Source organism: Scyliorhinus torazame, chromosome 13, assembly GCF_047496885.1.
Source record: "Scyliorhinus torazame isolate Kashiwa2021f chromosome 13, sScyTor2.1, whole genome shotgun sequence".
Taxonomy (NCBI): domain Eukaryota; kingdom Metazoa; phylum Chordata; class Chondrichthyes; order Carcharhiniformes; family Scyliorhinidae; genus Scyliorhinus; species Scyliorhinus torazame.
The window spans coordinates 87,027,411-87,043,264 of NC_092719.1; the positions used below are offsets into that span (position 1 = coordinate 87,027,411).

General features: G+C 54.8%; 1 protein-coding gene across 2 annotated transcripts in view; it reads left to right on the forward strand.

Annotated features, from left to right (window-relative positions):
* Positions 1–15,854, forward strand: part of LOC140388177 (cilia- and flagella-associated protein 54-like) — a 948,449-nt gene that overhangs the window by 733,635 nt on the left and 198,960 nt on the right. For both annotated transcript variants that reach the window (XM_072471937.1, XM_072471938.1), the window contains one exon: positions 239–394. In XM_072471937.1, coding sequence (XP_072328038.1) covers positions 239–394 — 156 coding nt within the window. The remainder of the gene's footprint in view (positions 1–238; positions 395–15,854) is intronic.

The window sequence follows — 15,854 nt, forward strand, 5'->3', positions numbered from 1 at the left end:
TGCCATACACTCTGCCCCTCCATCCAAGTCATTGATATAAATTGTATAGTTGAGGTCTCAGCACTATGGGAATCTACTAGTTACAAGTGAAATTATTCTTAGCTGTATCTTTAAAATAATTGAAATACTATCACTGCTATTTCAACATTTTGGCTTGCAGTACAATTTACTCAGCTCCCAAAGGATATTTTCTATATACAGTGAATTAAACAGATTTCCTCTTCTCTTCCCACACAAGGTAGCGCTTCAGCACATCTGACAGTATGCTCAGCTGAAAGGTGGAACTCAGCATCATGGCAAGAACCTCATTCCTGTTTCACTACAGGCCTTGAGCTTTGTAAAAATGCAGCATCTGAGGAATACGATTTAGAAGCAGAAATCCTATTTCAAAAAGGTATACAATCGACATAATATTAACATGCCTTGTCAATGAATATTGTAAATAAACCATTTGGATTTATCTTTTGGTCAGCCCTCTCAGGCAGTGTTGATACATATTAAATTTTAAAATATTTTAGAAATGTTAGGCTGACACCCTGATTGAGCATTTGCAGCCCAAGTGTCGTGTTTTCAGAAATGACCAGTGTTCAGAGGATACAGCAGGATTTAGATCGTTTGGAGACTTGGGCGGAGAGATGGCAGATGGAGTTTAATCCGGACAAATGTGAGGTAATGCATTTTGGAAGGTCTAATGCAGGTAGGGAATATACAGTGAATGGTAGAACCCTCAAGAGTATTGAAAGTCAGAGAGATCTAGGTGTACAGGTCCACAGGTCACTGAAAGGGGCAACACAGGTGGAGAAGGTAGTCAAGAAGCCATACGGCATGCTTGCCTTCATTGGCCGGGGCATTGAGTATAAGAATTGGCAAGTCATGTTGCAGCTGTATAGAACCTTAGTTAGGCCACACTTGGAGTATAGTGTTCAATTCTGGTCGCCACACTACCAGAAGGATGTGGAGGCTTTAGAGAGGGTGCAGAAGAGATTTACCAGGATGTTGCCTGGTATGGAGGGCATTAGCTATGAGGAGCGGTTGAATAAACTGTATTAGGGGTCATGTGGGACTGGAAGCCCTAATGTCATTGGCTGACAGATCCCGGGTCCTGGTTGGCCGTTGACCTCTAGCAACCGCTCTGAAGGCGGAGTATAAGAAGCCGGAGTCCTCCCCCGCAGGCCATTCTACTATCGAGCTGCGGGGGAACAGACACGCTTAATAAAGCCTCATCGACTTCACTCTATTCGTCTCACGGAGTCTTTGTGCGCTACAATTTATTAAGCGTGCCTAAAAAGGACTATGGAGCTCAGGATCATCCCGGAATGCCTGAGGATCAGCCCTCACGCAGTGAACGCGGCAGCAGCCTTCAAGCACTGGCAGACTTGTTTCGAGGCCTACCTCAGAACGGCCACCGGCCGGGTCACAGAAGACCAAAAACTACAGGTCCTGCACTCGAGGGTAAGCACGGAGATTTTCTCCCTCATCGAAGACGCGGAGGATTTCCAGACGGCGTTCGCAGCACTGAAAAGTCTCTATGTCCGCCCAGTTAACCAAATCTACGCTCACTACCAGCTCGCGACGAGACGGCAAGGTCCCGGAGAATCGATGGACGAATTCTACGCCGCGCTGCTGATTTTGGGACGAGCCTGCAGCTGCCCTTCGGTGAACGCAAATGAACACACGGACATGTTAATGCGCGATGCTTTTGTGGCAGGTATGAATTCCTCCCAAATCCGCCAAAGACTTCTAGAAAGAGAGCCGCTAGGACTCTCAGAGGCCCGGGCCCTAGCAGCCTCCCTAGACGTGGCCGCGCGTAATACCCGCGCCTATGGCCCCGACCGCGCGGCAGCCCATTGGGCTCCGTACGTACCCGTCGTGACAAACCCACTCCCCCCCCCCCCCCCCCCCCCGGACACCCCACAGGCTTGCGCGGTCCAAACGCCAAGTCGCACCGGGGACACCCGCTGCTATTTCTGCGGCCAGGCGAAACACCCCCGGCAGCGCTGCCCGGCCCGCGCAGCAATCTGCAAGAGCTACGGGAAAAAGGGCCATTTCGCGGTTGTGTGCCGGTCCCGCGAGGTCGCCGCTGTCCCGGGAGAACAGGGAGCCCTGCAAGCCGTTTACGCTCCCCAACCCCCCCAGCGCCCCATGTACGACCCGCAGGCGCAGCCGCTCTGGGTCCCGACCACCGCGGTCCCGGGAGAACAGGGAGCCCTGCACGCCGCCTACGCTCCCCAACCCCCCCCCCCCCCCCCCCGCGCCCCATGTATGACCCGCCGGCGCTACCACTTTGGGTCCCGACCACCGCTCTCCCCGGAGAAGAGGGAGTTCTGCACGTCTCTAACGCCCCCCAAACCCCCCCCGCGCCCCACGTCTGACCCGCCGGCGCTACCAACGTGGGTCCCGACCACCGCTGTCCCCAGAGATGAGGGAGCCCCGCGCGGTCCTAACGCTCCCCAACCCCCCCAGCGCCCCATGTGCGACCCGCAGACGCCGCCATTTTGGGTCCCGGCCACCACGAGGGGAGGAAGGGCGCCGCCATCTTGGACCACCCCAGACCTGTACGACGCGTGGGGGCGGCCATTTTGTCCACCCCCGCCGTCATCTTGTGACCCCCCAGCCATGTGTGATGTATGGGGGCAGCCATTTTGTTCATCCCCGACGCCATCTTGGACGGCAACAACGGACCCCACTCCACTACTACAACCACGTCTCGCTTCAATTACGCTCGATCAAGCTCGGCCCCGGACACTCCAGTCGACGACGACAACGGTGCTAATAAACGGCCACGAGACACCATGCCGAGTCGACTCCGGGAGCACGGAGAGCTTTATCCACCCCGACACGGTAAGACGCTGTTCCTTGACCACCTATCCCAGCGCACAAACGATTTCCCTAGCTGCAGGATCCCACTCCGTACAGATCCAAGGTTTCAGCATAGTTACCCTAACGGTGCAGGGGAGGGAGTTCAAAAACTACAAACTACACGTCCTTCCCCAACTCTGCGCCCCCACTTTACTGGGATTAGATTTCCAGTGCAATCTACAGAGCCTTACGTTCAAATTCGGCGGCCCAATACCCCCACTCACTATCTGCGGCCTCGCAACCCTCAAGGTGCAACCCCCGTCCTTGTTTGCGAACCTCACCCCGGATTGCAAACCCGTCGCCACTAGGAGCAGACGGTACAGCGCCCAGGACCGGACCTTCATTCGGTCCGAAGTCCAGCGGCTACTAAAGGAAGGCATAATCCAGGCCAGCAATTGTCCCTGGAGAGCACAGGTGGTAATAGTGAAGACAGGGGAGAAACAAAGGATGGTCATAGACTATAGCCAGACCATCAACAGGTACACACAACTAGACGCGTACCCTCTCCCCCGCATATCCGACATGGTCAATTGGATTGCCCAATATAAAGTCTTCTCCACCGTGGACCTCAAGTCCGCCTACCATCAGCTCCCCATCCGCCCAAGTGACCGCAAGTCTTCGAGGCAGACGGGCGATTATACCATTTCCTACGGTCCCTTTTGGCGTCACAAACGAGATTTTGTATCGTCCCGGAAAGCTGAACGAGCCGTCCGATGCCCTATCCCGCGGCACATGTGCCAACGCACAAATTAACCGCCTCCAAACCCTCCACGAGGACCTCTGCCACCCGGGGGTCACTCGGTTTTTTCACTTTATCAAGTCCCGCAATCTCCCATACTCTTTAGAGGAGGTCCGTACAGTCACAAGGGACTGCCACATCTGCGCGGAATGCAAACTGCATTTTTTCAGGCCGGATGGTGCGCACCTGATTAAGGCTTCCCGCCCCTTTGAACGCCTTAGTCTCGATTTCAAAGGGCCCCTCCCCTCCACCGACCGCAACACATACTTTCTTAATGTGGTGGACGAATACTCCCGCTTCCCATTCGCCATTCCCTGCTCTGACATGACCGCGGCCACAGTCATTAAAGCCCTGAACACCATCTTCACACTGTTCGGTTGCCCCGCATACGTCCACAGCGAAAGGGAGTCCTCTTTCATGAGTGACGAGCTGCGCCAGTTCCTGCTCAGCAAGGGCATAGCCTCAAGCAGGACGACCAGCTACAACCCCCGGGGGAACGGGCAAGTAGAGAGGGAGAACGGCACGGTCTGGAAGACCGTCCGACTGGCCCTACGTTCCAGGGACCTCCCAGTTTCACGGTGGCAGAGGTCCTCCCGGACGCTCTCCACTCCATCCGGTCGCTATTGTGTACGAGCACTAATCAAACGCCTCATGAGCGTCTCCTTGTCTTCCCTAGGAGGTCCTCCTCTGGAACGTCGCTGCCGACCTGGCTGGCGGCCCCAGGACCCATCTTGCTCCGAAAGCATGTGCGGGCACACAAGGCGGATCTGTTGGTCGAAAGGGTTCACCTCCTCCACGCGAACCCGCAGTACGCTTACGTGGAGTACCCCGACGGCCGACAGGACACGGTCTCCCTGCGGGATCTGGCGCCCGCCGGCAACACACACACACCCCCCGACACCATTCACCCAACCCCCCCCCCCCCCCTTCCTGCCACCGCCGCACCCCGCGACCGCCCCCTTCCCAGGAGGATCGGTTCCCCTCCCCTCAGGCCCGACCAAGAATAAAGCCCAAGCTGAAACCGTAAGGCTCCCGGAGACGACAACACCGGTACAAGCACCATCACCACCACCGGGGCCGAGGCGATCGACACGGACGACCAGACCGCCCGACCGACTCATGGCGTCGATCTAAATCAATATATGGACTTTCCACAAGAACATTTTGCTTTTCTCCCGATACCTTCTGTAAATAGTTGAAACAGGACAAAATTGTACATACTGTATTGCCATGTGAATGTTTTCCTCCCAGGACCAGCCCTGTAAACCCTTACCACCATGCGAAGCATCACCCCGCCGGGTTCATTTTTGACAAGGGGTGAATGTGGTAGTATGTATTAGGGGTCATGTGGGACTGGAAGCCCTAATCTCATTGGCTGACAGATCCCGGGTCCTGGTTGGCCGTTGACCTCTAGCTCCGCCCTGAAGGCGGAGTATAAGAAGCCGGTGCCTTCCCCCGCAGGCCAGTTTACTATCGGGCTGCTGGGGAACAGACACGCTTAATAAAGCCTCATCGACTTCACTCTATTCGTCTCACGGAGTCTTTGTGCGCTACATAAACTCGGTTTGTTCTCACTGGAACGACGGAGGTTGAGGGGCAACCTGATAGAGGTCTACAAAATTATGAGGGGCACAGACAGAGTGGATAGTCAGAAGCTTTTCTCAGGATAGAGGGGTCAATTACTAGGGGGCATAGGTTTAAGGTGCGAGGGGCAAGGTTTAAAGGCGATGTATGAGGCAAGTGTTTTTTTAAAATATATTTATTAAAGTTTTTTAACACAATTTTTCTCCCTTACAAACAATAACCCCCCCCCCCATAACAAAGAAAAACGAGAAATCGCGCAGAGCAAGATATATACATGGCAAAATGATATATTTACACAGCTTTGTACACTGGCCTTCACCCGTACGTGCCAGTTTCCCCAACCCTTCATGTTATCTCTTGCTCATCCACCCTCCCAGGCAGTTCCCCCCCCACCCCCTCCCAGTACGTCCCCCCCCCCCCCAAGGTTGCTGCTGCTGACCGACCTTCCTCTAATGCTCCGCGAGATAGTCTAGGAACGGTTGCCACCGCCTGTAAAACCCCTGCGCAGATCCTCTCAAGGCGAACTTAATCCTCTCCAACTTTATGAACCCAGCCATATCGTTTGTCCAGGCCTCCACGCTGGGGGGCTTCGCCTCCTTCCACATTAGCAAGATCCTTCGCCGGGCTACTAGGGATGCAAAGGCCAGAATGCCGGCCTCTTTCGCCTCCTGCACTCCCGGTTCGTCCACTACTCCAAATGTTGCTAGCCCCCAGCTTGGCTTGACCCGGACTTTCACCACCTGAGATATTGCTCCCGCCATTCCTCCAGAACCCCTCCAGTGCCGGGCATGACCAAAACATATGGACATGGTTCGCCGGGCTCCCTGAGCACCTTCCACATCTGTCCTCTACCCCAAAGAACCTACTCAACCTCGCCCCCGTCAAATGCGCTCTGTGGACCACCTTAAATTGTATCAGGCTGAGCCTGGCACACGAGGAGGAGGAATTAACCCTACCTAGGGCATCAGCCCACAGACCTTCCTCGATCTCCTCCCCCAGTTCCTCCTCCCATTTACCCTTCAACTCTTCTACCAGCGCTTCCCTCTCTTCTTTCAACTCCTGGTGTATTTCCGACACCTTGCCCTCCCCGACCCATACACCCGAGATCACCCTATCCTGAACTTCTTGTGCCGGGAGCAATGGGAATTCACTCACCTGTCGCCTCACAAAAGCCCTCACCTGCATATATCTAAAGGCATTCCGGGGGTAACTCGAACTTCTCCTCCAGTGCCCCTAGGCTCGCAAACGTCCCGTCGATGAACAGGTCCCCCATTCTTCCAATCCCCGCCCGATGCCAGCTCTGGAACCCCCCGTCCATCTTCCCCGGGACAAACCGGTGGTTACCCCTGATCGGGGACCACACCGATGCTCCCATTGCCCCCCGGTGCCGTCTCCTCTGGCCCCAGATCCTTAGCGTTGCCGCCACCACCGGGCTCGTGGTATACTTTGTCGGCAAGAACGGCAGCGGTGCCGTCACCAACGCCCCCAGGCTCGTTCCTTTACAGGACGCCATCTCCATCCGCTTCCATGCCGCCCCCTCTCCCTCCATAACCCACTTGGGGATCATTGCCACATTTGCTGCCCAGTAGTAGCTCCCCAGGTTTGGCAGCGCCAACCCTCCTCGGTCCCTACTGCGTTCCAGGAACCCTCTCCTTACTCTCGGGGTCTTATTCGCCCACACAAACCCCATAATACTCCTGCCTACTCTCTTAAAAAAGGCCTTAGTGATCACGATGGGAAGGCACTGAAACACAAACAGAAATCTCGGAAGGACCATCATTTTGATCGACTGCACTCTACCCGCCAGCGAGAGCGGTAACATGTCCCATCTTTTGAAATCCTCCTCCATTTGCTCCACCAACCTCGTCAGATTCAGTTTATGTAGGATCCCCCAACTCCTGGCTATCTGGATCCCCAGATACCGAAAGCTCCCCTCCGCCCTCCTCAGCGGTAGGTCCCCTATCCCTCTTTCTTGGTCCCCCGCCTGTAATACAAAGAGCTCACTCTTCCCTACATTGAGCTTATAGCCCGAAAACTCCCCAAACTCTCTTAGAGTCTGCATGACCTCCACCATCCCCTCCATTGGATCCGCCACGTACAGCAACAGGTCATCCGCATATAGCGACACCTGATGCTCTTCTCCCCCTCGGACCACCCCCTTCAATTTATTAGACTCCCTCAATGACATGGCCAATGGTTCGATCGCCAATGCGAACAACAGGGGGGACAGGGGACACCCCTGCCTCGTCCCTCGGTACAGTCGAAAGTGCTCCGACCTCCGCCGGTTCGTCACTACACTTGCCATCGGGGCTCTGTGAAGGAGCTTAACCCAATTGATAAACTCTACCCCGAACCCAAACCTGCGCAGCACCTCCCAGAGGTACTCCCACTCTACTCGGTCAAAGGCCTTCTCCGCGTCCATAGCTACCATAACTATCTCCGCCTCTCCCTCCTCCGATGGCATCATTATCACATTTAAGAGCCGCCGCACATTGGTGTTTAGTTGCCTGCCCTTTACAAATCCCGTCTGGTCCTCGTGGATTACCCCTGGGACACAGTCCTCGATCCTCGTGGCCAGCACTTTTGCCAGCAACTTTGCATCCACATTGAGTAGTGAGATCGGCCTGTACGATCCACATTGCAGTGGGTCTTTGTCCCGCTTTAGGATCAAATAAATTGTCGCTTCTGACATTGTCGGGGGCAGGGTCCCCTCCTCTCTTGCCTCATTAAAGGTCCTCACCAGTAGCGGGGCCAACAGGTCTGCGTACTTCCTGTAGAACTCCACCGGGAATCCGTCCGGTCCCGGGGCCTTCCCCGCCTGCATGCTCCCCAAACCCTTGCTCAGCTCCTCCAACCCAATTGGTGCCCCCAAACCAGCCACCTCTTGCTCCTCCACCCTCGGGAATCTCAGCTGATCTAGGAATCGTCTCATCCCCTCTTCCCCCGCTGGGGGCTCGGATCTGTACAGCTCTTCATAAAAGGCCTTGACTACCTCGTTTATTTTCGTCGCACTCCGAACCGTGGCTCCCCTTCCATCTTTGACTCCCCCTATTTCCCTCGCTGCCATCCTCTTACGGAGCTGGTGTGCCAGCATCCGACTAGCCTTTTCCCCATACTCGTAGGTCGCCCCCTGCGCTTTCCTCCACTGTGCCTCCGCCTTCCCTGTGGTCAACAGGTCAAACTCTGCCTGGAGCCGTCGTCTTTCCCCAAGTAATCTTTCCTCCGGGGCCGCTGCGTATCTCCTGTCCACTCTCAAAATCTCCCCCACTAACCGCTCCCTTTCCATACCCTCTGTCTTCTCCCTTTGAGACCTAATGGAAATTAGCTCTCCCCTGATCACCGCCTTCAACGTCTCCGATACCACCCCCACCCGCACCTCCCCGTTATCGTTGGCCTCCAAGTACCTTTCGATACACCCCCTCACCTTCCCACACACCACCTCGTCCGCCAGCAGTCCCACATCCAGCCGCCACAACGGGCGTTGGTCCCTCTCCTCTCCCAGCTCTAGATCCACCCAGTGTGGGGCATGGTCCGAAACGGCTATAGCCAAATACTCTGTCCCCTCCACCCTCGGGATGAGCGCCCTACCCAGAACAAAGAAATCTATCCGGGAGTAGGCTTTGTGTACATGGGAGAAGAAAGAAAATTCCCTGGCCTGCGGCCTTGCAAACCGCCATGGGTCCACTCCCTCCATCTGATCCATAAACCCCCTAAGTACCTTGGCCGCCGCAGGCCTCTTTCCAGTCCTTGATTTGGAGCGGTCTAGTGCTGGATCCAACACTGTATTGAAGTCCCCTCCCATTATCAGGCCTCCTATCTCCAGGTCCGGAATGCGCCCCAACATGCGCTTCATGAATCCTGCATCATCCCAGTTCGGGGCGTATACGTTTACCAACACCACCCACATCCCTTGCAGCCTACCGCTCACCATTACATATCGCCCTCCATTGTCCGCTGCAATAGTCTTGGCCTCAAATGACACCCGCTTTCCCACCAATATTGCCACCCCTCTATTCTTCGCGTCCAGTCCCGAGTGGAATACCTGTCCTACCCATCCCTTTCTTAGCCTGACCTGGTCCGCCACCTTCAGGTGTGTCTCTTGGAGCATGGCCACGTCCGCCTTCAGTCCCTTTAAGTGCGCGAACACTCGAGCCCTCTTCACCGGCCCATTCAGGCCCCTCACATTCCACGTTATCAGCCGGATTGGAGGGGCTCTCACCCCCCACGCCCCACCGACTAGCCATCTCCTTTTCTGGGCCAGTCCCGTGTCCACGCCTCCCTCACCCTCCAGTCCCCCAGAGGGGGGTTCCCCGTCCCGACCACCTCTTCTGTGTCCCATTCCCTTTCGGCCAGTGCGGCAGCAACCCTTTCTCCTCCCCCCCCCTCCCCCCGCTAGACCCCTGTCTAGCTTTTTTGCTCCCCCCATGTCACTCCCGTAAGTCAGCTGACGCCTGCTGACCCCGGCTTCCCCCGCTGTCACATTGACCTCCCCGCGTGGGAGTCTCCCAATCCATATGCATTCCTTCATTCCCCTTCCCGCCTTTCTTCCCGCGTGCGGGAAAATACCCCGCGCTTTCCAAAGCCTGCTCCGCCCCCTCTGGCGCAGCTCCTGTCGCAGCCTTGTCTCTCTCCCCCAGCCCATGTAACATTTCCTGCGCGTGATTGACCCCCTATATACAACAACCATCACATATCAAACCTCAAACATCCCCCCTACCCTCACAAACCCTCAGTTAGAGTCCAACTTTTCGGCTTGTACAAAGGTCCACGCCTCTTCAGGCGTTTCAAAGTAATAGTGTTGGCCCTTGTATGTGACCCACAGTCGCGTTGGCTGCAGCATTCCGAATTTCACTTCTTTCCGGTACAACGCCGCTTTGGCCCGGTTGAAACCCGCTCTCCGCTTTGCAACCTCCATGCTCCAGTCCGGGTATATTTGGATCTCTGCATTGTCCCACTTACTGCTCCGCTCCTTCTTGGCCCATCTCAGGACCCACTCTCTGTCCGTGAACCGGTGGAACCTCACCACCATCGCCCTTGGCGGCTCATTTGCCTAGGGCTTCTTCGCCAGCACCCGTTGCGCTCCGTTCAACTCCAGTGGCCTCGAAGGGGCCTTCGTGCCCATCATCGCCTCGAGCATCGTGCTCGCGTATGCCCCGGCATCAGCCCCCTCCACTCCCTCGGAGACCCAGGATTCGCAGATTCTTTCTCCTCGACCTGTTCTCCAGGTCTTCGAGTCTTCCCGCCCACCTCTTGTGTAGCGCCTCGTTCTGCACAACTCTCACCGCCAGGCCCACGAGCTCATCCTCATTCTGACTGACTCTTTTCTGTACCTCCTGGATCTTAGCTTCGTGGACCTTCTGGGTGATCCCGAGTCTTTCAATTGCCGAAAGCATAGGCGCCAACATCTCCTTGCGCATCTCCTCGAAGCAGCGCTTGATGAACTCCTGCAGCTCCCCTTTGTCCCTGGCCGCCGCCATTGTGTTTTCTTTCCCTCGCTTCTCCCGTTGCTCCAGTGCCGCTCCTTTGGCCGTTACACTTCTGGTCCGTTTAAAAAGTCTATCGAAACTCCTGAAAAAGGTCTGAGAGTCAGTTCCAAACGGGAGCTGCCGAATGCACGACCTACTCCTCCATGGCCGCCACCGGAAGCCTCGTCCCTGCTTCTTCAGTGGCCTTGGTAGATCTTTTCACAGTTGTTCCCTCTGCTGCTAGAATTCACCTTTGATAGAGTCAAGTCAGATTGCAGCTTTAAGCTTGCCCTTCCCCCGCCTGCATGCTGGAAGAGGTTTTTGTCTAAACCTGCAGCCAAAGCCAAATCATTTACTGTTTCTGCCGGGTCTGGTAGCCAAAAGACATAACTTTCCTGGGGGACACTGTCAGGAGAATGCTGCAGTCTTCTTGCCACACCGGGAAATGTCAAACAAATGCCGTGGGGGCCCTGTAAAAGAGCCCAAAAGTCCGTTCCAAGCGGGAGCTAACGAATATGCGACCTAGCTCTGCATAGCCGCACCCGGAAGTCCTCTGAGGCAAGTTTTTTACACCAAGGGTAGTGGGTGCCTGGAACTCGCTGCCGGAGGAGGTGGTGGAAGCAGGGACGATAGTGACATTTAAGGAGCATCTTGACAAATACATGAATAGGATGGGAATAGAGGGATACGGACCCCGGAAGTGTAGAAGATTGTAGTTTAGTCGGGCAGCATGGTCGGCACGGGTTTGGAGGACCGAAGGGCCTGTTCCTGTGCTGAACTTTTCTTTGTTCTTTGTTCACTGTGAAAATGTGTATATTTAGTTATCTGTTACAAGGTGCACTCTATGAGTTCGCAGTCTGAGCTTGGAACCTTGGGGGTCTCAGCATCTGCGGATCTGCCGTGCCACGTCATGGATTGTGTGTATCCATAACGGGGCCAACCCCAGCCCCTGCCTGTCTGTCCCACCCTAACTCCCACTGACCGTGGAGGCGTCTGGCCGCACGGCTGAACGCTATTGTGAGTAGGGAATTGGCAATAGTAGTTAAGTGAGCATTTCACACATCCCAAATGGATCCCCGTGGGTAAGCGCACCATGTATCATGTGGGAGTTATTGCCTAGCATCCCATTGAGACTGTGATGCCTGGACACTGTGCCCAAACACTGTGGTAGGCAATACCCAGGACCCAGAAGCCAACATCCAAACACCCAGGGGCTGGGCCCCAGCACTAGGGACAGTACCGCTGCCTGAGGGTGGATGTGCACCAGGGAGGGGACCAGCGCCCGGTCCACGTAACGTAATGTACAGGTGTCTGGGGTCCGGTGGGTGAAGTGGGGAGCAATCGAGAAATGGAGGGTCCTTGGCTGGAAGACACCGCTGACTGTCAGTCTTCCACTCTCTCCCAATTTGTTACAAATTGTCATGGAGAGTACCTTTAAGAAAGGGATGTTTAAGCAATGTACCTTTAAGAAATGGAGCTGATCATATTACTGAAGTGATGTCAGAGGGTGGGGGGAGCGGAGTTCACTTCTGCTTTTGGTTTTAGTTTTGAGAAGGCAGCTGGGAGTGTCTGTGTGTTTTGCTGTGAGCTGCAGGAAGAAACAGAGCTGGTCTGTTGATTTCTCCAATCCAAAGACTTTAAATATATTGAATGTAACCTCATGTCTGTTTTTGAAGGTTTGAAGTCTTTTGGATGTTTAAAGGAACAGTTTGAAGGGTTATTTAGTGTTGTAGTCTTTTGGGGTTATATTTGAAGTAATGGGTGTTAAGATATTCAATGTTTATTTTTAAAAGGTTAACTTGAGTTCATAGAATAAACATTGTTTTGTTTTAAAAACCATTTGTCCATTTCTGCTCTTTCACACCTGGAAAGTACGCCGTGTGCTTCCTCTTAAAATCTCTTAAAAGTTGTGGGTCGGTTGAACTCCATGAAACACTTTGGGTTTCTGTAAACCCGGACCCATAACAAAATATTACAGGGGGTGGACAATGTATTTTTTTTGTTTTCTAAATTTAAAGTACCCAATTGTTTTGTTCCAATTAAGGGGCAATTTAGTGTGGCCAGTCCACCTACCCTGCACATCTTTGGGTTGTAGTGGTGAGACCTACACAGACAAGGGAAGAATGCGCAAACTCCACACGGTCAGTGACCCGGGGCCGGGATTGAACCGAGGTTCTCAGCGTGTGGCAGCAGTACTGAGGGGTGAATGATATCTTGGACCCTGCGGAAGCTGCCCTGGTGGTGCTGCTGGCTGGCCAGACGCTGGAGAAGGCAGTGGCAGCAGCGTTGACAGAGAGGCGGTGGCCCATGTGCAGGCCCCTGAGAACCCAGCCGCCCATCAGGCCAGGGAGAGACCCAGAGTGGGAGACCCACGACGGTCCAAGGTGCACAGGCGTAATTGGTCTTTGAAACAGATGACAGACAGCGTGTGCTGGGGAGATGGACATGGGATTGGTGACAAAGTATACTGATCGAGGATCGAGGCCAACAGACTTTAATGGTGAACAAATGTGTCTCCAGCTGCCCCATTCCCCCGATGGTGATGCGCCACTCATCCCACCCCTCCCTGAGCCCCCCACCTTTTCCCCCACACCACCCTTACCCCCTACCCCACCCCCAGTATCCTCTCAGGGATCCGCGGCGTGCTCTACCGCTGCATCTAGGTGTGCTCCCAGAATGCACATCAGAGGTGGAGGCAGCTTGCTGCCTATCCTGTCCCATGGCCTTCGATGCCCCAGGCCGTCATCCTCTGGGGGTTCTGCACTTGCCGGTGGCACATTTCCATGCCACAATGTACCTGGTGTAGACTGTGAGACGCGCCATTGCCAGGTGTAGTAACTTGGGGGAGCTGGCGACCACCGTCGCCATTCCGTAGGATGGCTCCAGGTTGACACCCAGTGTCCCTCCTCCCGGTTGGTACCTATAGGGCCCTGGGGTGCACCTCGGGATGGAGGGGCAGCTGGATTGAGCCAGCGACTACCATTGCGTCATCTGGCACTGCTAGCCCTCGGCTATGCCCACCTGGAACTGAGACATGCTCCTTAATGCCCCATCAAGGCCCACCTCGGACTGGGACATGTTCCCCAACGACCGGGACATGCTGTTGAAGCCCTCTACCATGGCTGTCACTGACAGAGCCACACCTTGGACATCTCCACTCATGCTGCTGACATCGTGCACCTGACTCTCCACTGCAGCCGCCAACCTAGGTGGCCTCGGTGTCACGCATTGCCAGCCCAGCTCCTGCGCCAGTAGCCTCTGGGACTCTTCCATCGGCTATGGACCTGCTGGAGGGTCGCTGACATCTGCCTCTGAAACTCATGGACACACCCTAGTTTCTGCATCAGCTCCAGGTAAACCAGTTCCAGAGGCTTAACATCTGGCTGGGCCCCAGCTCGGTCCTGGGATCCAGCAGACCACCGACTACTGTCTCGCCTGGGTTTTTCTGCCTCCACCTGATTGCATATGATGTGCTCACCAGAATGTGTTCTGGAAGCCTGACCACTACTTTTGCCCGCCAAGGTGCGCGTCTCTGCACTGGTGGAGGGTGGGGATGACAGCTGCGCCTCGACAATTATGGTTGCATTCTCAGAGCTCTCCTCTAAAGTGTTCTGTTGGAAGACGGGGGAGGGGGGACTGCCCGGATGGACAACCCGCTGTTGGCTGCAGGTCATGCGGGAGAATGGACATGTAGTCAGCGGGAGTGATGGGTCAGTTTCCATGGCATTGACAACTCATGTTTGACAGGTCATCTGGATGGGGGCCGGGGATCCTCACCTCTGAGCCATGCGCCGACCTCCATGATGGTCATCGCTCAGTCCTAGGCCATGCCAGTGACCTCCAGGCCCATTCCTCATTGGGGGTGAGGACTCTGATGTCCGGCACCCCGCCACCCGTCTAAGCACTCTCCTGTCGATTGTGGGCCGACCTTTCCTGCAGGGACTCAGAGGGGGCATCGTTAGCTGCACGTGTTGTGGGGGTGGGGCTTGGGGGTTGTGGGAGTAGGATTGGGGAGTTTGGGGGATGGGGAGTATGGGTGGTGGGGGTCAGATGTCCGATGCAAACTTACCTGAGCAGCCAGGTGGAGGTTGTTGACCTTCTTGTGGCACTAGTTGCCGGACCTTTTGGTCATGCTCCCCGAGCTGCCACTTCCTCCCAGCCAGCAGTGGCTGTCCTGTGGCTGAACCTCCTGGACCCCCGAGGGCACAGGTTTCCCGTCTGGCTTCTAACATTGTCCCAGGTTGGTATCGCCGAAGCATGGAGCTGGTCTCTGCGGCGGCATGGCTATGAGTGGAGTGGGTTTCGCTATGCAGGAGCGGTTTAAGTGCTGCTGTTCTTTGTTAGTGGGGGACTGGTGAGCGCGGCCCTGACGAATCAGCTGGCGAACCATGTTTTGTGGCGTGAATCCTGTGGAGACGCGTTAAGTGGACCAATTAACATTTTATTGTGGTATATCATATCCTGTGTACATAACGGCAATTATACTTTGTTCAAATAACCAATAAAAAACATTTATTTTTTTTAAAAGCATTTTATCGCGGTGATGGCCTCGCCAGGCCGGGCATCGGGAAGCATGTGTCATTTCCCACTCGCTACCACACTTCGAAAATATTTGGTTAAATCGCGCCCTAAGTGTTGTTTGATAGCGGTGTGGAACTCGCTGGCAAAGCCGGCGGGAAGCTCCCTGAATGGACAGAGTGGATAATCGGAAGCTTTTTCCTAGATTGGAAGAGCCAATTACTAGGGGAAATAGGTTTAGGGTGTGAGGGGCAAAGTTTAGAGGAGATGTGCGAGAGAGGGTTTTTTACACAGAGGGCAGTGGGTGCCTGGAATTCGTTGCCGGAGGAGGTGGTGGAAGCAGATATGATGGTGACGTTTAAGGGGTGTCTTGACAAATACATGAATTGGATGGGAATAGAGGGAAGTGTAGAAGGTTTTAGGTTAGACAGGCAGCATGGTCGGCGTTGGCTTGGAGAGCCAGAGGGCTTCTTCCTGTGCAGTACTGTTCTTTGTAAAACCCGCCAGAAATGAAATAGAAATTTTTCGGTTAATTTCCGCCCAATTTTCATCAGAACCTGTAAGAGTCGGAAATGTATTAGGTCTTGAGAAAGTGAAAGAGGGAGAATGGAAAAACACTAAGAGGGAAGGTCTGCGATAGGCTGGAGGATAGGAGAGGTGAAATGGCCAGGCCAAAATTATTGTTAATG